Below are 26,241 nucleotides of genomic sequence, written 5' to 3'. Positions count from 1 at the left end.
TGCCTCCCACATAGTAAATACTCAATAAATGTGCATTTCTTTTTACTGTTATTCAGAGACAAAGACCCACAAAAAACCTATACATCAACACATCCCTTTCTCCCCCTCTGCCTTCCAAGCAAGATTCAATTTTTGTCACCTTGGCTTCAAGCTGATGGTTGGCGGAGCTCTAGATGGGTGCAGAGGAGAAATGAAAGGAGTGAGTAGGCCCTAGGTGGTGTGGCTCAGTTAGTGTCATCCTGTGCACCAAAGGGTTGTGGTTCTGATTCCTGTTGAGGTCATATACCCAGGTTGCTGATTCTATCCCTGGTGGAGGCATGTACAGGAGGCAACTGATTGGTGTTTCTCTCTCTCTCCCTTCCTCTCTCCTAAAAAATCAATAAAAAAGCATATCCTCAGGTGAGGATTAATGTATATGTATATTAAAGGAGTGAATGGAGTTGAAATTACAGAAAAAAGAAGGGTTGGGACAATCAGGGGATAACTGGATTTGGGGAAAAGAATGAAGAGAGATTTGTGCTAAGAAGTTTTTAGGATGGCCTGGCCAGGCGTGGCTCAGTGGTTGAGCATCGACCCAGGATCCAGGAGATCGAAGTTCGATTCCCGGTCAGGGCACATGCCCGGGTTGCAGGCTCCATCCCCAGCAGGGGGCGTGCAGGAGGAAGCCGATCAATGACTCTCTCATCACTGATGTTTCTCTCTCTCTCCCTCTCCCTTCCTCTCTCTGAAATCAGTAAAAATATATTAAAAAAAAAAAAAAAAAGGAGTCTTTAGGATGAAGGAATCTTTTTTTTCTAATGTATTTTTTAAAAATATTTCTTTATTGATTTCAGAGAGAGGAAGGAAAAGGGGGAGAGAGAGAGAGAAACATCAATGATGAGAATCATTGATCAGCTGCCTCCTGCACGCCCCCTGCTGGGGATCAAGCCTGTAACCCGGGCCTGTGCCCTGACTGGGAATCAAACCGTGATCTCCTGGATCCTAGGTCAATGCTCAACCGCTGAGCCACGCCAGCCAGGCAGGATGAAGGAATCTTTGGGATGGTGATGAATCAAGAGAATTTTTAGGTAGTCTTACTGTGTGTTCTACAATGTAAATGTCTCTTAGATGAAGACTTGCATTCCTTTTTTAGGCCATTTTTGACTATCAATTTGTTTCTTTTTTTATATAAGATTAAAAAGTTTTCCTTTTTCTTTTTTTAATTGAATTTATTGGGGTGACATTGTTAATAAAATTATATAGGTTTTATGTATATAATTATACCGTACATCATCTGCATATTGTATTATGTGTTCACCACCCCAAGTCAAGTCTCCTTCCATCACCATGTACCCCCCTTTCCCCTCCTCTACCCCCCCCCCATCCCTCTGGAAATCGCCATATAATTGTCTGTGTCCATGAGTCTTTCTTTGCTTCATCCCTTCACCCATCTCACCCAGCCCTCACTCTCCTTCCCCATGAAAGCTGTCAGTCTGTTCTCTGTATCCATGAGTCCGTTTGTTTTAGATGAGGCTCTGTGCTTAAATTGCCTTAAGGGTGGAAACCAGATGCCTGGTATTATTTTAGTTGTATTACATGCCAGAAAATGTTTTAGGCTCTCTGGATATACTAGTGGACAAGTTATCTCCCTTCATGGGACTTAACATCTAGAGAGAAAAGGCAGGCAATAAAATAAGTGATGGCAATCCACTCCTCCATGGTGATGGATGCTGCTGTGATGGGTGAAACAAAGGAATCAGTGAATGTTTTATCCACTTTCAGGGGCTATGAAAAGGCTTTTCAGAAATCATATTAAAACTGAGACTTGAATAATGGGTAGAAGTTAGCCAGCTAGTGGTAGGGGAGGAGAGATTGGAAAAGAATATTCTGTGCATGTGTAAAAGCCTAAAGTCAGCATGGCACCTCCATGAACTGAGAGAAGGTCAGTAGGATTGGAGTAAGGAATGCCCTGCATGGGCAGAAATGCAAGATGGGGGAAAACTGGTGAGTCTGAGCCAGTTAATGCAGGCCCTAAGGGTAACGGGGAGCCACGGAAGGATGCTCAGCAGGGCAGTAACATTATCACTTTTGTATTTTTTCTTTTTTTGAAAGATCTGTTGACTGTAGGGCTCTGGCATCTTAAAAAACAAGAGAGAAAAGGCTTTGAGGAGAGAAGTGCACAGGTTACTTTGACAGCTTTGGGCCATTAATGCTGCAATTGTTCACTGAGGTCACCTGTGTGACAGCAACAAGAATAGTGGATAAATGGAGCTTGTAAACCTTCTTTCAAGATGAAGAGAAGGGTCAAACATCAGAAACTCATAGCACTTGACCAAGGGCTCTTGCCTGAGGATTCAGAAAGGAGACCCTTCACCATTAGCAAAGGCCCAGGGGCTCCTCACTTCAGCATTTTAGCTCCAGATCTCAAACAACTATGAAGGACTTAGGAAAATACCCACAGGTCACACAAGCATTACTTGGAGAACAAAATACAAGACAAATTGCAAGTGACAACAGTTGGCTGGGGGGCAGTGGGGATTCAGGCTGTTCTCACCTGTCAATTTGCAGTATTTTGTAGGCGAGGAAGAATAAGCGTTTCACTAAAGCAGAAATGGACAGTCTGTCTGATCCCATGGCTTAATTTATTGAACAGGGGAAGTAAACCTTGGGAGGGAGATGGATCCGTTCCTAACGATTTAACCATTAACAAAGCCCTGCTATAAATGGAACTCATAAGAGAAGGTAGCTTGTTGGAAGGCAAAGGAGTGGGCCCCATTAGACAAAATAGGTCAGGCAGGGAGAAAGTCATCATATCTCCTGACTGGTTAAGTTGATCAGAGATGACAGGCCTTGTCGTTTTTTAACTGATTGAAAAGAGAAAGAGAATATACAAGAGGTTTCTTGTTGTTGCCCTTCTTAGAAGATGGCTGTTTCAGAGAGGATCTTGAAAAGAAAAGAACTGATAATATTTATCACAATTTTGAGTTTTGTGCTTCCAAATCTGTGTGTGGGCGTGTGCTGGTGTGTTTGTGTGTGTTTTCAGAAAAACAACTCTGTGCCTCTCAGAGGGAGTTCATGTGGCTGGATCACTGTCTTTCATTTGGGACTAATGAAACAGCAAGTCCTGAGAAGCATGGCCTTTGTATTGGTTTGATTTTGGGTGATAGTCTCTGCTTTTTTCATGTTTCTTGTTTTCCTTTTTCTTATGGTTGTTCTTGTTTTCACCCTCAGAACAAGCCCAGGAGAGGGAACAGCGTGCAAAAGCTAAAATTTATCCCTCAAACACCGGATTTGCCTCTCCTAGGAGGCTCTGCTTTCTTTTTTCTCCTTCTGGAGCACCTCATCCCTAATGACTCAAGGAAGTAAAGAAAACCCTTTTCCAAGTGTTGAGAGTATGCATTTTGATTATAGGTTATCTGTTTTATAAAGGCTTTAAAAACACTAGGTAAACTGGCTTTACATATGGAAATAATCTTTCTATCTCCCCAAAGATAAACAACATTTTGTGTTTTAAATAAATACAAGAAATTGTGGGTGGTAAAGATTAGTGGTGTTGAAAGGAAGCAAATACTGAAATGTTAATGTTGTGACTTTGGGCAGACCTCACTTCTCTGGACCCCGGCTTACTCATCAGTTTGAAAAAAGAGGGGTAGGCTGCAGTTGTAGGTATCCTCCCAGATGACTCCCAGTGAGTCTTACCTCCTGATATTCACACTCTCGTGTAGTTCCCTCCAACACTGAGTAGGGCCTACTCGTGTAATCAATAACATATCACAGAAATGATGGAATGGGACTTCCAAAGCTAGGTGATAAAAGCCATTGAGGCTTCTGCCTTGCTGTCTCCTAGATCACTGGCTCTGGGGGAAGCCAGCTGCCATGTTGTGAGGGCACCCAAGCAGCCCAATGGCAAGATTCACATGAGAACGCACCGGTGCCTCCTGACTACAGTCATTGTTAGCTAGTCAGCAGCATGCATGCACCATCTTGAAAGTGAATCTTCCAGTTTTAGTCAAGGTTTTAGATGACTGCAGTCCCAGCCAACATCTTGACTGCAACCTCATGAGGGACCACAGGCCAGAACCACCCACTTCAGCCACTTCTGAATTCCTGACCCATAAAAACTCAGAGATAATTTTTATTATTGTTTTAAACTGCTAGGTTTGGGGTAATTTCTTACACAGCAATATATAACTAATAAAGTTGCCTTAGGCCAAGTCCAGCTCTTATAATTTACGTTAATAAATAGGTGTTATTGCTCAGAATCATAAAAAGTTGGCATTTTCACCACAACCAGATCTTAGCTACAGGGTAGGACCATGTTGCTTTGGGCATTTCTGAAATGGTGAGTAGCCAGACTCTAGAGACCTGGCATCCTGAGAACTCACAGATTCAGCTTTGTGGGAGCAAGCCAGCATAGCTGGCTGACCCATCAGTTACTCCTTAGCATATCACACTGAAAGCATAATCCACTTATGTTATGTTTACAACCAGAGACTGAACTTGTTAAAAGAAACTCCAGTGGAATGGGCACTTCCTTGAACTCTCAACTTAATGAGTCACTACAAAGGATGCAACTGGGATTGTTTGGAGGGAACAGCAGCCCTGGCAGCTTTTAGAGTGAGATGAATTGGGACAGGGATTAAAAGTTGCTAAGTTCATGGGTAAACCCAAGTGATTCTCCAGGGTAAGGGGCATATCTGGAAAGCAGGAGTATAGAGAGGGCCTACTAGGCTATGGTGTCTTGGGTGGACTAAATGACATTGTTAGTCCTCTGACCTATGAGAATATGACTCTATATATTGGTGGCTAGACAAGGCACAGCATACTCATCAGTGGGGACCAGAGTGCACTCAGCTCCTTCTCAGCCCATTGTGGCTATTGTTCTTGACTCTTGTGGCAGCCTGGATAACTTAGCATCTGTTACCCATGTCCTGTCCCAAACAGGCTGTGGCTCACCACCGGATCACCCTCTGAATAAGTATACACCTGTGCTGCATGGCTTTCCAAGAATGCTTGGCTGTTTTCCTCATTTAGAGGCTTTCATTGCAACAGCCTTGACATTCAACACAAGAAATACATTTCCAGGCAAAAAAGATTCCATTCTGCTTTGTCCAGGGAGGATCTGAGAAGCATCCTCTAACTCAGCCCTTCTGACCCCAGTCCTTAGACTCTCCTGGGTGGTCTCATGAAATATACCCCTCCCTGAAAGAATTAATTTGCCAGAGGTGGGGCTCAGGCGAGTCCAGGTGATCACGGTGTGCAGTTAGCGCTGGGGACCATGGGTCCAACTCAGCACAGCGATTTACTGCTGCCCGGCCCCCAGGACTAAGTTAACTGGAGTAAGAGTAAGTCCTCTTCGCCCAAGGCCCATTACCGGACAACTCGGTTATTCAGAAACTGGCTTCAGTTCTTATGCCATAATATTTCAGAAAAGCTATACAACCGCCTGTCAACCAGCCAAGTGGCTGTGATCCTGGTCCTGCCTTGCACTGGACTCCAGCAGTGTTCAGATTTAATCTCTTTTGTGTTTTGTTTTCACTTCCTGGACAACCGTAACAGGATGCTTGAATGAAGATGATCAGCCCCAGCTTTTTGGTCTCTGCCCATATTTGAAACTTGGCAAGTTTTTCCTTAGAAATATCTCCATAGAGATTAGAAAAAATAATTCACCTTCTTCCTTCCCAATCATTGCATCCAGAGATCTCTCTGTATTATTTCTTTCAACTGCATGTGAATCTAGAATTACCTCAAAACAAAAAGTTTAACTAAAAGAAAACCAGATGGCAGGCTGCATTTGGCCCCTGGGCCCTGGCTTGCCAACCCTTGAACTGTAGCAGTGTCAGAACCTAATAAACAGTTACAGAAATTAATCTTGTAGCAGTACTGTTAAGTGACTTGTAGGAAAGTTGATGTCACTGGCAGAAGTCCTCATCCATATTAGGAATGTCCCCAGAACTTGCATAGCACATTTCACCCCATGGAGCTTTTCCTACCTGCTACATGAAGAGTCAGCCTGGGGAAATGGTTAAGAGGCAGACAGTCTGAGTTTGAATCCTGGCTGGCCCACTGTCTAGTTGAGACAGCTTGGGGGGAATCACATAACCTCTCTGTGCCTCAGTCATCTCACCTGTAAAATGGAGCTCTTATGTATACTAACTCATTTAAGAATCACAAGGTAAAATACTTGGGACAGTGCCTGGCCCTTGGGAGCACTATTATAAGCATTAATGATTGTCGTTTCATTGATGCTTTGTAGATCTGAATTTCAGCAAGGAAATTTGACCAAGTTGCTCACTATACCTTTGGATACTAGCTATAAAACTGTGGACCAGGTGATGGGATAGTTAGGGGATTTTGAATGTCCAGACCTAAACTATATGAATTGATGGCTCTAAGTCAGTGGGTCTCAAAGTGTGGCCCCCAAACCAGCAGCAGCAGCCCCTTGGGAACTTGTCAGAAATGCAGATTCTCAGGCCCACCCTAGACCTCCTGAATGAGAAACTCTGATTCTGAAGGCGGGGACCAGCAGTCTAAGTTTCAGAAAGCCCTCTAGATGATGCTGATGCACAAGAAAGTTCAAGACCCACTGCTGTAGCCCCGGCAGGGGGGGCCAGCTGATTGGAGCATCATCCCATGCACCAAAACAGATTATTGGTTCAATTCTGGCAGGGCACATACCCAGGTTGTAGGTTTGATCCCCGATTGGGACACGTACAAGAGGCAACCGATCAATGTTTCTCTCTCACATGGATATTTCCCTCTCTCTCCCCCTCTCTCTCAAATCAATTTTAAAAAAGTGTCTTCAGGTGAGAATTTAAAAATGTATTAATAATAATAAAAGAAAAACCACTGCTCTAGGCCAGTCTAAAGAGTTTTCCACTGCTGCACCCAACAGGATGCTGTCCTTGGTGCTGCCTTGTCCCTATCACATCAAGATCTCAGTTAAAGATAAGGACAAGCTTGTTTCTCAAACTGGCAAATCAGACAGGCAGAGTCAGCCTGGAGGAATAACTACACCCTTGGATGCTAGAATGTGGACCGGAAATTATCTCAGTCGGTTGGAAGTGCTGTCCAATACTCACAAAATTGTTTGATTTTTGATAGAGATAGCTTTACCTAACCCAAGTTCCTAACTCAAGTTTCTTGGCATTTAAACTCCTACATGTTTGGTACAGTTGTCAGTGGTGATGTGGGTATCCAGGCACTGTGTTCCTTGGTAGCGTTGTGGCCAAGACTACAGGATTGCAGCATATTGAGCGCGAGTACAGGAGCAACTTCGTGATGTCATTTCATAATGTCACCTAGTGAGGAAGGGTACCACCCCAAAGGGAAAACTGAATCTGCAGCCAGTGTGGAGGGGTGGCAGCGAGATGCTGAGGAGGCTCAAGGCTCATTCTAACGCAGTTGCATTTTACACCTATGCTGATCTCCGAGTATTATTAGCGGCTTTGTTTTATCTGAGCCCCGGACTCTTCTTCCCATGCGCTCAGAGTCCCTGCCAGTGGGGCTCTGAGACCAGCTCAGTTGGCAGTGTGACCTGCTCCTGGCTGTGGAAGCAGGTCTATAATTGGCCCATAATTGGATGGGATTTGGCTCAGAATGACTCCCAGGCTCCCTCTCTCCCGACAGATAACCAGCAGTGAACTTCATATATGATTCTTCAGGGAGTCTGGGATGTCATTTCTTGGTTATTGGTGACAATGGAGAGCTTTCCAGAAGAGTTGATCTTTAGGGTGATGATTTGGGGGCATCTTAAAGTGAAGTTTGCCCATTTGTTTGTCCCCTGGTCTTTCTGAAATTAAGACATTTCAACCTGATTTTCAAATCCAGATCAAATCAGTCTCTCTCTCTCATCTCTGTGTGTGTGTGTGTGTGTGTGTGTGTGTGTGTGTGTGTTGGTTGTATGTTTATATGTGTATAAAGGAAAATATGATTTTTTAAAATTAGGCAGCAAAAAAGTAAATAGAGATGGAAATTGTGATAGTACATTTCCTTTAATACATCTATAGATAGAAGTGGATAGATTAACCTTAGCTATCTCTCTATGTCAGTGAGAAAAGTCCTTCTGGGCAGAAGCAGAGTCATTATCTGTTCAGTTCTGGCCCATGGCACAGGCTGTAACTAACCCCACCTTGGCACCACTGTAGACTGCTTGGTGATTTCACTTTTCTGATTAAAAGGGATCACACCCATTTTCTACAGATGGACTTAAACTAGGCTTAATTAATAATTAGTCTTAAAATGAACTTTCTCTGGAGGGAGATGAGGACATATCCCACAGTCTTGCACCCTGTGTGAAGTTGGAGGTCATGCAAGAATGAACTGCAAATTCTATTCCTGCCCTACCTGTTTCAGACAACTGTTGTGAGCCTCAAAAAAGAGAATAAACACAGAAGTACTTTGGAATTCTTAAAATCAACTGCAAGGGCTTCTTAATTAGCCTCTAGTTAGAAGATGTGATTTAGTTTTTGCCACAAAACTCCAAATAAGCCTTTGTTTCCTCATTGCCTGGCTCATGATGCCCCCTTAAGTGGCTATTTCACAAAGTCTCCAAGCCACCATCTTCTTTGGCACCTGTATTTATTATGGACTACCTACCGATATCACTCTTATTGCAAAGTAGATATTACTTAATTATCAAGTTAAGTAACATCAGAAGGAGGGAGAAGACACTTCTGGAGGATAATAACAGGTGAAAATTGGATGTGAATGGGACATAAGCCAGGACAGGATGTCATATAGAAGACACCTAAGGCACTTCTGGATGTTTAGATCAATGTGGATCTTGTTTTAGTTTCCAGACTCTAATAGTACATAGTCTGTGTACAAAAGATTGATAAAAAGATAAGATTTCTCTTTTCGGCCATTGAGCTCATTCAAAATTCTCAGTAAAATGGTTTCTGAATTGCCTCGTTTCACTTTTCCTTGATAGGAAGAGAATGGCAGTTTGACTCTTGAAATATTTCTTAAACTGATTTTCTTTGGACACAGTGTCTGCTGCAGGTTTTGAAAAATGGGACTGCAGTGCCTCCTCCAGGACAAAGAGGTTACTTGCAGGTTAGAAAGCATCTCACAAACTGGCTTAAGCTCAAACGATTCATGGTAGGTGGTGACTGAGAAAGAGATCCTCCCAGATGCTTACAAATACTTCAGTGAGCTCGTATTAGTAACAATTAGAGGGATTTCATTTTCAGTGAGCTTTTTCATATTCCCTGGGGAAGTATGGAGAGCCACTCTTTAGAGAATACTTCCTTCAAAAGCCAACCAACCAACCTCTGCCCTTGGAAGAAAGGGGCACAGGGCATCAGCAGGTTGTGGGGACAACAAAGGGAATGAACACTTTCTGGATTCCAGTTCATGCCAGGTGCCCCATCTGAGACAACTCACTCTCTTTATGGCTCCCTCTCAAGATTGGTATTAACATTTATATTTGTAAATGTGGCTCAGAGTGATCAGGATTGTGTCCAAGGTCACAGACATAGCTGGAAGGAGAGCATAGGTATGTCCCACTCTACCCAGCATATCAGTGCCCACTGTCATAAATTAAGTTCCTTCTGATGGTAACATGCTATCGTTAGTAACTAATGGCTACCACTGTGCTAAGGATTTTATACACACTATGTGATTCGGTGTTTCTCAGCTTCGGCACTGTCAACACTTCTTGTGGGCTCGGTCCTGTGCATTGTGGGATATTTAGTGGCATGCCTGACCTGTACCCACTGGATGCTAATAGTACCCACTCTAACGTGTGACAACTAAAATGTCTCCAAACTTTGCTAAACATCCCTAATGAAATTAGTCTCATGAGGTGGGTATTTTTATTGTTTTTCAGAAAAAGAAATAGGGTGATTATGTCATATCACAAACCAAGGGGATAGCAGAGCCAGGACATGAACTTGTGCCTGAATCACCTCTAAAGTGTATGCTCTTCAACCTTCTTTCAATAGAATATCTGTTTTCCAACGTCCCATCTAGAATCTTCATCACCTACATTCAGAGGCTGTGTCTTGTTCCTTCATTCCTGCTGTAGCCATTTTGTGCTAATGTCCCTGCTCACATCCTCACTCAGCTAGATTGTGGGGTCCTTGAAGGGGGTCGTCTTGTATCACCAGCCTCTAAAGTCGTAAAGCCTGGCATGCAGTGAGTGCACAGATGTTCACTTACTAAATGAGTGAATTCATTTCGGTTCTTTAATCCTTCCCATTCAAATCTAGTTCATGCTGTGAACCTGCCTTATGAAGAAAAAGGTTAATTCAGCCAAGGTAAATTCCAAGCAGCTCTCATACAAAATGATTAGGAAATGAAAATCAGTTGAGGCTGGATAAATGTATACCTGAACACTCAGAATTTAATAAACCCATTTGGTAAGTTTTCAGGAATTATTTGTTGCCTCTGGAACTAAAGGACAGCCATGATTGCTATCATTTGTATCCAAAATTGGAAATCAGGCAAGAGCTAAGCAGTAAAACGTGTATTACTTGTTATGGATTTGGCTGTGCCTGCTACATGTCAGGGCTGGTCTTCTGGGCTGGAAGGAAGGGCAAACATCCTTTGTACAGAAGGCATCCAATGACTTTAGGGCAGTAGGACATACTTGCTTTCTGCTGCTATTTTCCACAGTCAAGATGCATGGTTCTGAGCAGCCTTTGTGCCACCTGCCTGGATGAAAGTGACTCCAATCTGTCAACTACTTAATAGAAATTTCCTTCGGTGAGAAGCCAATTGACCAAGCCTGCCTGGGATTAAAGCAGCCACCACCACGCCATCTGCATAAAGCCCTAAACCAAAGAGTGTAGGATGTTCAGTTCTCGGGCAGGGAGCGGTGGCAAGGGAGTACAAGAGAAATGTGTGGGTCCCAGTTTAGTCCTAATTCCTTCTCCTTCTCAAATGCCACAACGTGTGGATGGAGTTCAAACGCACAGCATTGTCACGGTGCTGCGAAGCCTGATTAGACAGCCTGGAATTCACTTCCCCGGTTTGCTGCGTGGGCTGCACGCAGCGTGATCAGGAATGATAGAAAAGGCTTCACGGGTAGGAGATGGCTGTCTCATGATGACACAGAGCCGCCCGCGAAGCCCTCACTCATCCTGCTCATCCTGAGGCCTGGCGTTCCTCTGCGGCAGTTTTGTCAGGACTGGGCCAGGTCCCTGTCACCCCCAGCACTGCCACAATCACTGCAATTCTGTTTGCTCCTTTCTTCTCCACCCCCCATTTCCTTTCTTTCCTTCTCTTCCTTTGCCTTTCTCTCAGTCTCTCTCTCTTTCATGCTTTCTCTGACATTTACAGTCACTAACCCTTCCTTTTTCTCAAGACCCTTAAAAAGAGCCCATTGTTTGTGCTTCCATGCTGTGTGCTTCCCATGCAACTGAACCCTTGTGGACGCTGTGTCTGATTCATATGTGTGTCCCCAAAACTGTCATCCTCAGCACCTGGTCTATGCTTTTTGCTGAATAAATGTTCATTGAATGGATGCATGCATGGATGCATGGATGCATGAATGAATGAATGAATGAACGAACGAACGAACGAACGAACGAACGAACGAACGAACGAATGAACGGATGAATAAATAAACCAACATGACAGAGTTGTGGAAGTAACATTTTGCAGTCTCTTTAGCCTTTGCTTGTTTTACTCTGACCTAACACAGTGAAGTATTTGTAAAGCCTCGACGACTACAACTAAAAGAACATTTTTAAAGAATGCAATGGGTGATAGCGATTGAAAGAACTGGCTGTGGAGTATGACAGATGATGGTTTGCATCTCATCTCTGTGACAAGCTGGGTGACCTTGGTCAAGTGACATAAACTTTCTTAGCCTTCTTTCCCCCCATAAGTGAAATGGGCATCATAGTATATACCTCATGCATTCAGCATGAGGAACAAATGAAATAACATATGTGAAATACAAGACAAGATGTCGGGCATATCATGAGCGTATACTAAATTGTAATGCTAATGATGACAATAAATATGATGACATTGATGTTGGTGCTGATGATTACTAGTGCTTAACATTTTTTAAAAGACTTGATGAGCTGCTGAGATAACCTACCACTTTCTGAAACATTTGAGGTAAAAAAAAATAACTTACAAAAAGTAGTTGTGTTTAAGGCCTAATACTATAACCCAGGAGTATTTCATATGTACCTATACCATAAATATATATTCAAACCTCAGTTCTTGAACTTCTCCCATCTCGAATAATTCGGTTCTCGACCATGAACCAAGTGGTTCATGGGAAAAATGTCTCAGTTGTCAACCTGGCAACTCTTTCATGCTGATACACCAAGCATGACAAAAATCGTCTCTCTCAGACCACAAAGGAAAAAGTGCGCCAATATGAGTCACTTTACTGCTAAATCTCTCCTTGTTAACATCTCAGGAAATTGTGCTGTGAATTTTTTGTGGGTTTTTGTTTTGTTTTGTTTTGCTTTTGTTGCTGGTGAAATGGAGGATTAGCACAATTTTAAAACAAAAAGAAACCATCAAGAGTGCTAATGTTGCTAAGGGTATGAAAGAAACAATGATCACAGGCAACTGGAGAAAAACTCTTGTTGATTTGGATAAACGAAAAGCAGTTAGCCAGTGACAGCATTTCAGAGGCAATAATATGTGAAAAAACGAAGACCTCCTGAAAGACACCCCTGGAACAAGTGCTGAAAGTGATTCGTTTAAGGCTAGTAGGGGGTGGTTCGATAAATTTAAGAACTGTGTTTATAGATTAAACAGTAATTAGTCATGTACTGTATATAAAAAAAGTTAAACAAGGAATAATTTGGGGATCTGGAATGAATTAATTCAATTTACATTATGCTTAATGGGAAAAAAATGATTCCGTTTTTGAACAAATTGCTTCTCGAACGGGCTTCTGGAACAAATTAAGCTTGAGAACCAAGGTTCCACTGTATTTAGTTTACCAGTTGACAAAAGAATCATATTTGAGTGCTTTATTCCTAAGTCTCTGATTACTGCGAAGAGATTATAAATATTGGACAATTAATTACTGTTCTCTTTTATTAATGTTTTAATTTCTGTAACATGTAATGCATTGATTGCTCGGAAAGGAGTTTATAATAAGTTGGTCCTGACATCAACCTTTTCAGTAGGTAAATCAGGATTACTTACTCTCAGCACTATTAACATTTGAGACTAGATAATTCTTTATTGTGGGGGTTTGTCCTGGGCATTGTGGGTCATTTACTAACATCCCTGGTGTCTCCCCACTAGATGACAGTAGCAGTTCATACCTCCCCCTAGTTGTAACAACTCAAACCTCAAATTGTCTCCAGACATTGCCTCCCCCCACCTCCCACCAACCACTGATATAGGGTAATGAGTTCCATTGCATTGGGAGCAGGACAAATACCAGCTGTAAGTGTCCTTTAACCCATGGAAATCTATGTGCCAGTGTACAAGGTTCTGCCGAATTGGGTCCTGAGTCACCTCAGCCTTCTACCAAGCTGGCTGGAGCAGATGTACTTCTCTGGTCTCGAGTGTACTCCCTGAAAGCTCTCTCACCAATCCCAACTCCCCCACCCCACCCCACCCCGAAACCATCCAGGTAGCTTCTGTGTGTTTGCTGTGGAGAGGCTTTTACAGCAGCTACCACAATCAGCTTAATGGCTCCTCACTGTTACCCTCAACAGTGCTTTACCCCCACACAGGCTGTAACCAGGGTCTAGAACAACAGCTTTGCCAGGCAGAAAAACAAATGAATAAAACCTTGATGCAGTTCAGAACCACTGCTGAACCCATCTTTATCTTAACCAAGTGGGGAGCAGGAGAAAAAAAGCATCACGATTTGAAAGAATTTTGGCTTCATTATAAAGTGGAAAATCTCAGCACAAAAACATTTCCTTCAAAGAAAGTGAACAGAGCTTCTGTAATTGGGTCAAAATGGGATATTTCAAAATTGAGGACAAAAAAAAATGTCCAGCAAACCACAGTGAAGACATTTGGAGAAGTTGTTGGTGTGTGTTTTTAAGTTTAGTTCTATGGAAAACAATAAATATGTCCTCTGTCTTCTGGCAAAAGGAAAAGGTTATGAAATCATGATAAGTCAAAGACTATGAGAAATAAATCATCTTGTTTCTGAAGGCTGCAAAACAACATAAAAGTACTTATATAGCAAATGTAAACTGGAAAAGATAGGAAACCAATTCCCATTTACTAAGTACTTAAATTTACCCCATTCTAGGAGTTGTGCCTGGATATAATTTTCAAAATACATCTCCCTAATTCTTCACAAGTAGCCTGTGAGGAAAATGCTATTTTCTGCTTTCAGTGAAATGAAGAAATAGAGACATAGAGCTGAAAATTGCAAAGGTAGAGGGCAATGAGACCAAGTCTTCATGGCCCCAAATCCCATATTGTTAGCAATTTTGTTGTATTTATCCCATATGTAAACCCAAAGAAAAAGACTGGAGAGAAGCTATCTAAGTGACTACTGTATTATGCTAGAATGTTGATCTTATGGGCAATTACTTAATTTCCCAGCTTCTAATACATTGTTATAGTGTTTATATCAGTAGATTTTTAAATTTACTGTATTTTATCATTTAAAAGGGATGATACTTTTATTCACATATCAATTTAATCATCTGTCATTTATGTAGATATAGATCATTTACTCTAGGGTGATCAAGGGCATGTTTCCCCAATAGGGAGTTGCTCATATTGATTTGATTAGTTGGTTATTGATTTGAGATCTTTCTTCGTTTTTAATATAGGCATTTACAACTATAAATTTGCCTCTAAGCACTGCTTTTGCTGCATCCCACAAATTTTGGTATGTTGTATTTTCATTTACATTTGTCTCAAAGTATTTTCTTTTTCTTTTTCTTTTTTTCAATATATCTTTATTGATTTCAGAGAGAGGAAGGGAGAGGGAGAGAGAGACAGAAACATCAATGATGAGAGAGTCATTGATCGGCTGCCTCCTGCATGCCCCCAACTGGGGATTGAGCCCGCAGTCTGGGCATGTGCCCTGACCAGGAATCGAACCCCGATCACCTGGATCCTAGGTCAATGCTCAACTGCTCAGCCATGCCCAGCCGGGCTCAAAGTATTTTCTAATTACCCTTGTGATTTATTCTGTGACTGTTTATCCAGGAGTGTGTTAAGTCCCAAAACTTGTGAATTTCCCAAACTTCTTTCTGTTATTGACTTTTAATTTCATCCATTGTAGTCCAAGAACATACTTTACATGATTTCAGTCCTTTTGACTTGCTGTATGGCCTGACATATGGCCTGTCCTGGACAATGTGCCATGTGCACTTGAGAAGAACATGTACTCCACTGTTGTTGGATTCTATTTCAGCTATAGACTGAATGTTTATCTCCCCCCCCCCCCGAAATTCATATCTTGAGGCCTAACCCCCAGTGTGATGGTACTTGGAGGTGGGGCCTTCAGGAGTTGTTTAGGTCATGAGGAGCTTTTATAAAGGAGACCCAGAAATCTCCCATGCCCCTTCCACCATGTGAGGACATAATGAGAAGGTGGCCATCTATGAGCCAAGAAGCAGGTTCTCACCAGACACCGAATCTGCCAGAGCCTTGGTCTTGGACTTCCCAACCTCTGAAACTGTGAGAAATAAATTTCTGTTCTTTATAAGCCACCCAGTAGATGGTATTCTCTTACACCTTCCCAAACAGACTAAGAAAATTTCCTTGTTGATTTTCTGTATAGTTATTCTATCAGTTGTTGAAAATGGGGTATTGAAGTCTCCTGCTATTATTTTTGAACTGTCTATTTCTCACTGGAAGCAGATGCTGCTCCATCTTACATGTCCAAAGCACTGTAATAGTAATAATCTGGACTTTCAGCCTTGGGTCTTATGGTTTTCACAGTGTTTGGCACTGTGGACTTATTCACTCAATCTTCAAACAGTGAACAATCTATTTGATCAAATCATTGAACAATACATGGTGAGGATAGGTGACAAAGTGGTGGCCCAAGAAGGGGGAAATCAATCCAACCAGTGAAGGGCTAAATGATGTCTGGTCCACGGTATATATTGCTTATGAGTCCACGGAATTATTCAATGTTAAGAAATGCTCTCCCTCTCTAACCACAAACCATGACCATGAAAGTCTCAAAATATGACTTATTTGCTGGAGAAGAATTGATGAGTCAGAGGCAAACCAGCTTAATACGTCTCCTAGAAGAAATAAAAATCATTCCTTGGCTTAAAACAATGCTGTACTCATTTTGCATTCAGGTCAATTACCCTGACAACTTAGGTTTTCACATTCCTGTAGAAGAAGGACAAATCGGCATTATTAGAATCTGTTCAGGAGACAAGAATCATTAAATTCCTCTCTGAGAAAATCAAGTAACAAAAAAAAATTTTGTTCTGGTTAGTCTGCTACATTTATGATATTTCATCGAGTTGATAGTGTTCCCTGTTACTGTAACCATAGATCCAAGGCTATGAAATCAACCTCACTGCCGGATAACACTACAAGATCACTTTGGAGCTAATCTGAAAACAGCATTCCTTTGAATCTTCAAAACCAAGTTCTTCTGAAACTCGAACTGGAGTTAAATTTAGGTTGACATGGATTTCATAAAAGCAAAACCCTTTAAAGTTTGCATTAAAAATTCATGTGTCTAACTGAAAAGCCTTGGTCGGGTGATGATAATAAATATTACAAAAAGTTAATTTCCCTTCTCTGGGCTCTCTCACAAGAAAGCTCTGCAGCCTCATCCCGAGCACATTGGAATATTTCAGCTCAGCGTGGCAGCACAAGCAGGACTGCGTGTGATGATGCTCAGGCACCAGTTGGTTGCATTCTGTCATAAACAGTAACCAGTGTGTGTAGCCACGCTGCGGGTCAGTTCCTGCTGGTGTCACTTTGTTCTTGTCCAGGTTCCTGGCATTAGTTCTGTGGTCATAAAATCCACTGTGTTTTGTTCTTACCCCTTTGTTCTTTTATGCAACTGTGTTGAAAATACTAGATACTGTTTTGCTCTTTTAACTTTAAATGGCTTCCCTCTTTCCCTGCACTATAAAGAAATCTTTTCAGTAGAACTGCCTTGCAAATATCCTAGTACGTCTGCATACGCATGGCCCAGGAAACACTGCCATTATTCATGGGGTTGTCCCACAGGGCATTCTGTTCTTCATTATGTCTGCGGGAGAAGGCATGACAGGCCCCACTGCCGTGCTTGCCTTCACTATCCACATGGTCAGAGTCCGGCCCCCTGACACCCAAAGGGAGCGCGCAGTACTTCTGTAAGGTGCAGTGGAAGAAAGGGGCGCGCAGTATAACAAGTAGGTGACAGCACTACTTTGAAGTCAGGCCCCCTTTTTAGGATGCATGATAGATGAGGAAAATCAGTCTCTCTAAGACTCAACTCAAGAATGGGAGCAATAACTGGGTATCATGAGGTTTAACAAGCAGTGGTTATAATGCTCTTCACACAGTACCCGGCACATGGTAAATGATCAATAACTGTTTTCAGTGTTCAGCACGTAGCAGATGATCAATAAATATTGGTTCAGTGAGTGAGTGGATGAAAAAACAAACGATGGACAAGCAGCCAGATGAATACCTGTTCTATGTTCCCAGTATATATTCTTTCCCTCTAAACTTAAACTTCTGCTTAAAAATGCAATAGACTGTGAATGGTGGGATCCAGTCATGTTGGATGAAGTAGACGAAGGAAATAGTTTTTCACTCACCTTTGTTCTTCCAACTACTGTTCAGCTTTGGGGACATATTTCAGTTCACTTTTAATATTCTGGATCTCCGATAAGTTGACCGCAGGTCCTGGAAGTTTCTTCGCTCCTGGAATTGGCTTCTTCTCCTCATCCGAGGTGGGAGGAGCACCCTGGAGAGAAAGAAAAGAAAGAAGAGAGATTCAACTCACCGAAAAAGACATTTGGTCTCTCTGGGTCATGGACATGAAAAAAAGTAAAGCAAGAATAATGTCAGAGTGTAAGTCTAGCACAGTGATTTTTTTCTTGTGCTGTTGAGACACCCTCAGAGTTTCAAGAAGATCTCCTGAAGTTTGTAGAGGAATGTGGAATAAAGTTGGAAGAAGAAAACAAGTAATTTCCACGTGACTTAGAAAACACTAGAGTACTGTTTCGTGTCTGATTACTAATAAAAATTACCACTAGTTGAAAGGATTCATGTTTCCAATACAAGCAACTTGCCAGATCAAGTTTAATTTGGTATCATATGATCATAATGTGCCTGAACAGCAGAGATTTGCAGAATGTTAGTGCACGGCTGGCTCTAACAATAACTTAGTCTAGGAGTTTTCAATTTTGTTGTTGTTGTTTGGGGTGCAGTGACTGCCAGCCTTTGTTCCAATGACATCTCTGCAAAGCATAAACAAACTGAAACTGATATAAAGCAAAACCTTTTTGAATGAGAGTGGGCTAAGATGGAGCCAAAGAGGAAGCCTAGCTGTCCCCTCCTGCTTTGGAAAGTATTTTAACTTTCCTGTCATACTGTGGTTTTATTTTGCTGCAGCTGCAGGGCAGGACCACATTCTATACCTTTTTGTGGCTCCTCCAGCACTTGGTACAGAAGTGCACGAGCATACTTGTTAATTGTTATTTAGCTGATTAACCCTGAGAATATACAGTGACAAATCTATGCCTGTATGTACACATTAAGAGTGACTATAAACAATAAGATCAGTTGCTGTGTGTGGCTCCTGGAACGCCCAGCTCATTACTAGGGAAGAAGGTTGTTCGTGAGCTCATTCCTCCAATTTGCTGGAGGTTCAGGGGCATATTCTCTGGGCCCTGAAAGGAAGGTGTTGGAGGAGCCTTTGATCGCCCTGGCAGCCGGGAGAACACGCCTCTCGGCTCAGTTTCCTGCTGGGAGGGTAACTGAAAGCTGGCTCCAGCTGCTTTGTCCTGAATCCCGCCCACCACCACCCTGAGGTCAGACTTCCCGGGCTGCTCTTGGCCACTGGCTGAGTGCCACAGGATCCTAAAGCAGCTGCTACTGGGACACATCAGTCTCCTCTGGGAGGGACTTTGGCTGGAGAATTTTCTTTAGAACAGCACTGAGATCTAAGATACTTTCGCCCAGCCCTCTGTCCCACTGTCCTTCACCCGCATCACTATCCGACAACCCTCCAATTTTCCTTACAAGCATTTTCCCCAATTAGTGTTTTGCACTTCTAATCCCATCTTTGGGTCTGCTTCTTGGAGGACCCTAACTAACACAATCCCAATGTGAGACTGGCAGAGCTCCATCTGCTGGGCCGACAATTGAGTGAACCAATCCAGTTCTGGGGGAAAGGAACGGGAAACCACACATTTGCTGCCAGCCCAACTAGGCATCCCTGTAACCTGAGCATTAAAGCTGATGCTGTGCCTCCTTCTGGCCCCTACATCTAGTTCTCACATTGTCTAGACCCTAAGGTGAAACGGAAGAAAGTGCTCAACCTTCCTAAATTCGAACCAATTACTTGATAGACATGTCCTTTATAGAAACGTTTTTAAATTGCTTATTTGAGTGGATGAGTAGAAATCTAAAATATCGAGGTTCTGTTCTTCTGCTAAGGGCCAATTATTTTTCCTAGAGCCATTTTCTCTGACTCTGCCACAGTCAGCTAGCTGATGAACTAGCTAACACGTCAGCCACACGAGATGATAAAGTAATTCAGTGTAGACTATGGCTGTTGTAAATACCTGGAAGATATTGTTTCCCCCGGTCAGTGTACAGAGCCATAGGATCAGCTTTCCTGTGTACACATACATTCATCATTTATAAATGCAGGTTTAGAAGCAATAATGAAAATTGCTAAACCTCCACTCGGAGGTCCAGGTATTCCAAAACGTACTTTGCTAGGCTTTTGGAAAGAAATCTTAAGGCTATAAAATTTTGGGGTTTTTCTTAATATCTGTAGCAGTGAAATGAAAAATGTTTCCTTAGTTATAAATGTTCCCATGGTTGTTAGGTGGGTAGATCTTAATAAAGAAGCATGAAGAAGAAAAATGTTTCTAATTCCTTCTGTTAAGTTCCCAGGTAAGTCACATTCACTGTCTTTGTAATATCAAAGTGTGCTGTATTAAGACATTTTACACTTGTGTCTATGTGCAAAAGTTTATTATGTGAATATACACAGATATAGGATGATAATATTTAATACCAGTCACTTTCCTCTCAAGTTATTAAAACCTCAGTGCACTGTGCTTTTTATTTATCAAGGTAATGGAAAATTATAAGTGGATATATTTAATAAGTAGATATGATATTAACTCAGGAAGGAGGTTAGTGGTGGTGCATGTTCTTAACTGAATCTTCTTTCATCTTTCAAAAATAATGGCAATCTAAGAATTTGTTATTATAAGTATTATAATAAATTAAGGTATGAACAAACAGGGTTCCAGTTGGCTCCATTTGAATAACAAGTGCCTTTTTTTTTTTTCTCTTTCTTTGTTTTCTTTTTTTTTGTTTTTTTGGACGTAGATATTTGAATTGAGAAGAGACATGGAAGACATTGTTTGATTTAGATAAAAATAGCTAGAGAAAAGGCTTATCAGCCCCAGACCATTTCCAGTTTTAGGAATGGCTGTTGTCAAGGGAGGGATTCCCTTTGGGGGTGATGGAGTATTTGTAAAATTTAGCACAAGGGTGAACCATTTTCTAGCTATCTGGCCTTCATGACCACATACCCTATTGGGTTTCCCCCTAAACCCTCCTATGTGTTCCTTCATGCTCAAATTGAAGACTTAATAATAACAGAAAACAGACTGCTAGCTGTTCTAAGTTACATATACTAACTCATTTCATCTTCATAGCAATCTATAAATGCGGTACTCTTATTAATAATCCACATTTTACAGTTGAGAAAAATGAAGCACAGTGACCATGCAGTTAGGATGTGGTGGGACCAGAATCACATAGTATGTTTGCATCTTGTAAAGGGTCCAGATGGAGAGGGAAAGAATTAACAGAAAATCTCAGCATGCTATATTGTGGCTTAAAAATGATGGAATTTCAGTCAAAAGAAAGATTTAGGAGGCAGAGTAGGAGCTTGTCAGTACCTTTCAAATCACTTCAAACAAGCAGCCTCCTTGTTTTATGCAAAAGACAAGCCGTGCTTATTAGGATTTGGCTGTTAGGCCTCTGTGTCGAGCACAGGCCAAACTCTGGCTGGGCTAAGCAAACGGACGGTATGCTCCAGCTCTGTGAGCCGAGCAAAGGGCTGCAAAACCACTGGGGGGCTGGAGATCCAGCCAGTGCTCACAGGCCTTGTCAGGCAGCCCCAGGCTGGGCCTAGCTTCCTACTGGGGTGCACCCCTTCATATCTGAGATGATATCAGGAGTGAAGCTGGGGAGCAACTGGCTGTGGCAGAGGCAGCCTGTTCGTTCAGGGATGGGATGGTATGATCCCTGCTTTACCCAGTGATTATCATAATGGAAGGCTAGGCAAGGAATCCTAAATCTAAGAGGGTAAGCAATTCCAAATTTGCAAACTAGATAATAATAAAAAGTGTGGCTGTAAGTTATTTGGAATTCAGATTCCATTTTCCCATTCAAACTATGTCACAAAAGGTGGCCAGGACCTCAAGCAAGCCCACAAATTCCTACTAACCCCACCTTGTAGCCAGCCAAGCTGCCTAACTGCTCCCCTTATAGTGTTGTTTCCATGAGAAACTTACTCTAAGATCCAGCCCAGAACTTGAGTCATTAGATCCCACCCTTCCCTAAGACCCCACAAGTCTCGAGAGATCATTTCTGCTCTTACAATAAGGGAATACAATCCCTAATTCCACCCTCCGGACCCATGAGCCCCAGAGGAAAGGTGTAGCTCAGTTCAAGAAACACTCCTGGGGCCTCTGTGGATACCTCATTCCTCTCCACCCTGGGAAAAACATTGGTTGCCACTTGTATACGTGGCTGGTCATAAAGTATTCACAAACAAGGTTGTATCAGTGTGTGGCTATTTTAGAATGTGCTGGAACCATCAGATTGAAGACAAGGCAGGAGTGAGAGCACAGTGCTTCCCCAACCCCCTAACAGGGACACATGGAGCAGAGGGCCATCTGTAGCACAGAGGGAAGCTGAAATGCAAGCCTCCAAAACAAGTGTTACTTCAGTCAATTTAGTGAGAAGACAGGGTCAAGCTACCTTCCAACTGAGTGCCATGGTAGTGACAGACACAGCTTAAGAGGAAACACAGGAAGAAAATCTAATTACAGGTAAATAGAGGTGTAGGAAGGATCACACTGCTCACCCTTCTAGCTCCCCATGCCTTTTTCTTACAACGTGCAAAATACAAGGCCCAGGAGTCCTTCGTGAAAATTGAATAAACAGATCAATTGAACAATTATTTATTGAATACCTGCTAGGCTATGCCATGTCTGTTATATCACCAACTCTTTCCTCAAAGTGATTCTCTAAGGAATGGAGGGGATCATATTTTGCAGACATAGACTCACAAATACTTGAGCAAAATCCCAGAGAGAGAGCTCATGATCCTTAGTTAACTGGCTGTCCAAGTTAACAGCACCAGAGCTGGAGATTATGTACCATAAGAAAAGGGGTAGGGTAGGGTCCTTTTAACTTGTATGTTCAAAATTTTTGCTCATCAAAGTAGACTTAGTAGCTGAAATTCCAGAACTTGGTGATATCACCCAAATATTCCATCTCCTCCTTTCAAAAATTATCTTTCTATTTATAAGAGGCTGGAACCACTAACTCAGGACCATATCAGGAATTACTTACTGGGAAGGGGGGGAGGTTAGATGAGAGACAACCAGTTTTATTAGGAAACTTTGAAATAGTGCTCTTTTGGGGCAATTACCAAAAATGTCACCAACCAAAAAAAAAGCTTTTTCACCTTTTTAAAAAGATAAAATACAGTTTGTTATGTCTTATGGCTTTATTTAATTCCATTTTCCTTGTCTTGTGCTAATGACATGCTCCAAAACCTTAATTATCTTTTTTTCAGAACCAGATCTTCCAGGTTTTATCAGAAAGGTCACAATTGGGGATGAAATACAAACATTTGGGGAAGGAACTTTTCTGTATTTATTGTACTCATTATTAATTTTAGCCTGTTTTAGAAGACCAGGTATTTGCATTTGGAGGAGAGGTAAAGAATTAGAGGGAGGGGAAAAATACAGAAATTGATAGGCTCCCTTGCAAAGTCTTTTTTCAAAGGAAATACCCAGAGATTGGAGCTTTCTGTTCGAATTCACAAGCAATTTAACGTGCTTATTACCTGTGCTCCCGCTGGGGTTCATCACTCCTCAGAAGCTGCACTAAATGTGTCCTGCTTGGTTCAATAAAACCATGGAGTGAAAACTTACCAAGCTAGTGACTGTTGTGGACCAAGGACGTCTGAGAGGCTATGCACCACCCCCCCCCCCACACACACACACAATCAACAAACTATATGTTAGACTCATCTTCCAGAAGTGTGCCAGGCGCCTGTACCTGGCCGAAGGAAGCAAGGGGCAGTGTGTCTCGTGCTGATGAGTATGGCATCAAAGGAATGTATGTCCTACGTGAGGACTCCTTGGCCCGCAGCCCTTGGTGGCCTCCCTGCCCTGGAGAGCCAGCCCGCAGTGCGCCCCTGCCCCGCGCGAGCCAGGATTTGGGGAGAAAGACGCTGCTGGGCTCTGCCAGCTGCTTTCCTCACCTCCTCCGTCTCTGGAGTGCATTCTTTTCTTCTAGGCGGTTGCCCAGCTCCTGGCCGAAAGGCTCCCATTGGGATATTGATGTTTGCCTAAAAGAGAAAATAGGGAAGATTTAGCTCAAGGAAAGGAAGACATTGTAATGATACTCTGAGACGGTAATCGGTGTGAGAAAAAACACATCTGAAAAGTACATCTTTAAAGCTTTTTACCTCAAGAAAATTGCTGTAATGGTAATACAAAAATATACAAAGGCAAATTTGACTTCCATTTATTACAAATTTCTGTTATTCATCCTTAGGTCTGTGCAGTGATTTCACAATTCTCTATTCAATGGAAGAATTTGAAGACAGTTTGTTCTGGCTGTTGCCCTCCTGTGGTGCTTTATATTTTTCTCTCTCTGGGATGGGAAAGGAACAAATAATGATAGGAAAGGAGGAAATGCATCCACAGAAGCCATCCCACACCTCAGCCCTCCTTCAGGTTCCTTCAGATTTACCATGGGAGGGGGCAATCGCGCCTCCTGAACTGCCTCCTCCTTTCCATAGTGGCCTACGGCTGTTCCAGCACTTTATTTAAAGCCTAGAATTGACAGTATTCTGCCTTCTTCCCAACACACCACTGTGAAAAAAGAGTGCTGAAAAGTTGTTTGTTGGATCACAGTTCATAGATTCTTGTCCCTTATTAAAATAACATACTAATGGCCATCCACAGTTAGCAAAAATTACCTTCTAATAAAAGTAAACGATGCTAAACCTTAAATTATGCAAGCAATATACTGACAGCAATTTTAAAATTATCTTTATTGATGAAAGCATTCCAGACGTCCTTTTGCCCCTCTTGGCCCCCTCCAGCCGCTCCCCCCAGGCCTTCCCCGCACTATTGCCTGTGTCCCTGGGTTACGCACATAGGCATATAGGTTCTTTGGTTAATCTTGGTGAAGAGAATATGTAAATTTGAATTTTGTCCCTATTTCATCTGATTTCAAAAGACAAGCATGCTTAATGCAGACCAGAAACATCTTCAACCAGGAGTATCACTCACATAAAACAAGCGTTAAAACTTTTTAAGGCAGAACATATTCTTCTCCACTTGAGATAAAATGTTCATTGCCGTATGAGTAACTGGATATGTGGGCTTGAAAAGTTGAAATTGCACTTTGATGTTATGCATGAAAATGATGCCTGAGCAAAGAGACTAAAGTATTTTACTTTATGACACAGTGTGGATGACTTTGGTCCCACACCACATAAAATTACTAGGAAGCGTGGTCAGGTCCGCGCGGAGCCGCCTGATGTGGGCCCTGCTGCCAGGGGAGTGTTTAACTCAGGACAGGGAGCATGCAGTGTGCACGCCCAGGCAGCAAGTGCCCTTCACCTAGGGGCCCATTCCCGACCAGAATAAAGCTGGTCCCACAGAAAGGAAACGTCCCAAGTGTTTGTGGGGGGTGTCAGGAGAGGCATTTCACCATTCCGAGGGCCAAGAAGACAAGAAGTATATTTGATCAGGATGCACCATATATGCTGAAATATTAGGACAGCACAATTTTGGAGGGAAGCATTCGGGAAAGCCTAAGGCCGATCCTTCTCGGCTACTCCTCTGCTTAATGGAAATATCAGGAGGCACAGAGTGGGAGGAGGAGGGGACATAAGGTAAGGGGGAAATATGTCTTACATGGTGGCAAATACGATAACATACTTCATGGATCCCAAGATGTATCCCTTTTAATATCTCTGAAATCGGAGTGTGTCTTTACAGCGATGGTATCTTAAAATTTTAATTGGCATGTTTTATTTCTTAATATATAAAATAATAGTTTATAATTGAGTGTCACAGATTGAATGAAACATCATTAGGGTACTGAAATAAGATCAAAACGATGTAAATAACACCCACAGGAGGTGATCTCTATTGAACCAATAACTATTTCCGTTACTATAGACAATTTGGATGAAAGAGAGGAAAAGTCAATATAGGTACTGTCCGGGAGAAGGTTAACTGGTTAGATCAGCACTACCATGACCCATTAATTAACTTTCTACAGGGGACATCTTCCCAATGATGAATTCAAGTTAACATTGTTTCTGTAAGATTATAGTGCTGAACTAACCCATTTAATCAAGTGTGTATGCTCTATAGTAGGTCGTAGTTTTCGGTAACGGAACATGTAAAAGTCGCCCTAGGTAATGTTTCGATGAAGGACATGCAATGGGACCCTCACTGGTTTTGCTCACTGGTTAAAGCATCAGCCGGCAGAACGGAGGGTCCAGGGTGCGATTCCTGGTCAAGGGCACGCACCTGGGTTGCAGGTTCCATCCCCGGCCCCAAGAGGGACTCGAGAGGGAGACAACCAATCGATGAGTCTCTTTCATCTCTCTCTCTCTCTCTCTCCACCCCCCCTTCACACTCTCTCTAAAAATCAGTGGAAAAAATATTCTTAAGTGAGGATTAACCAAAAAAAGGACATGCTATAGGAATACTGCCTTTTCTTGCTTAGAGATTAATCTTGGCCATGCATGTACCCTCTCCTTGGTACATGGGTGGCTTATGGTAGTGAAAAGAGCCCAGTGCTAGGAGTTGCTACAGATAATCTGTCACTGAAAAAGTGGCAACTGCTCTGGAGCTCTTTTCCCCCATTTGT

The 26,241-nt window shown here is 42.3% G+C and overlaps 1 protein-coding gene across 1 annotated transcript in view; it reads right to left on the bottom strand.

Moving 5' to 3' along the window:
* SMPX (small muscle protein X-linked) overlaps window positions 1-26,241 on the bottom strand; it is a 51,131-nt gene that overhangs the window by 12,455 nt on the left and 12,435 nt on the right. The window contains exons 3-4 of the mRNA XM_081125915.1: window positions 23,606-23,692; window positions 17,670-17,818 (exon numbers count right to left, since the gene is read on the bottom strand). Of these exons, the coding sequence (XP_080982041.1) occupies window positions 17,684-17,818; window positions 23,606-23,692 (222 nt within the window). The 3' untranslated portion in view covers window positions 17,670-17,683. The remainder of the gene's footprint in view (window positions 1-17,669; window positions 17,819-23,605; window positions 23,693-26,241) is intronic.

The sequence above is a fragment of the Miniopterus schreibersii genome (assembly GCF_964146895.1).
Source record: "Miniopterus schreibersii genome assembly, chromosome: X".
Taxonomy (NCBI): domain Eukaryota; kingdom Metazoa; phylum Chordata; class Mammalia; order Chiroptera; family Miniopteridae; genus Miniopterus; species Miniopterus schreibersii.
The sequence above is the reverse complement of the archived record's forward strand: the minus strand, read 5'-3'. Positions and strand labels throughout refer to the sequence as shown.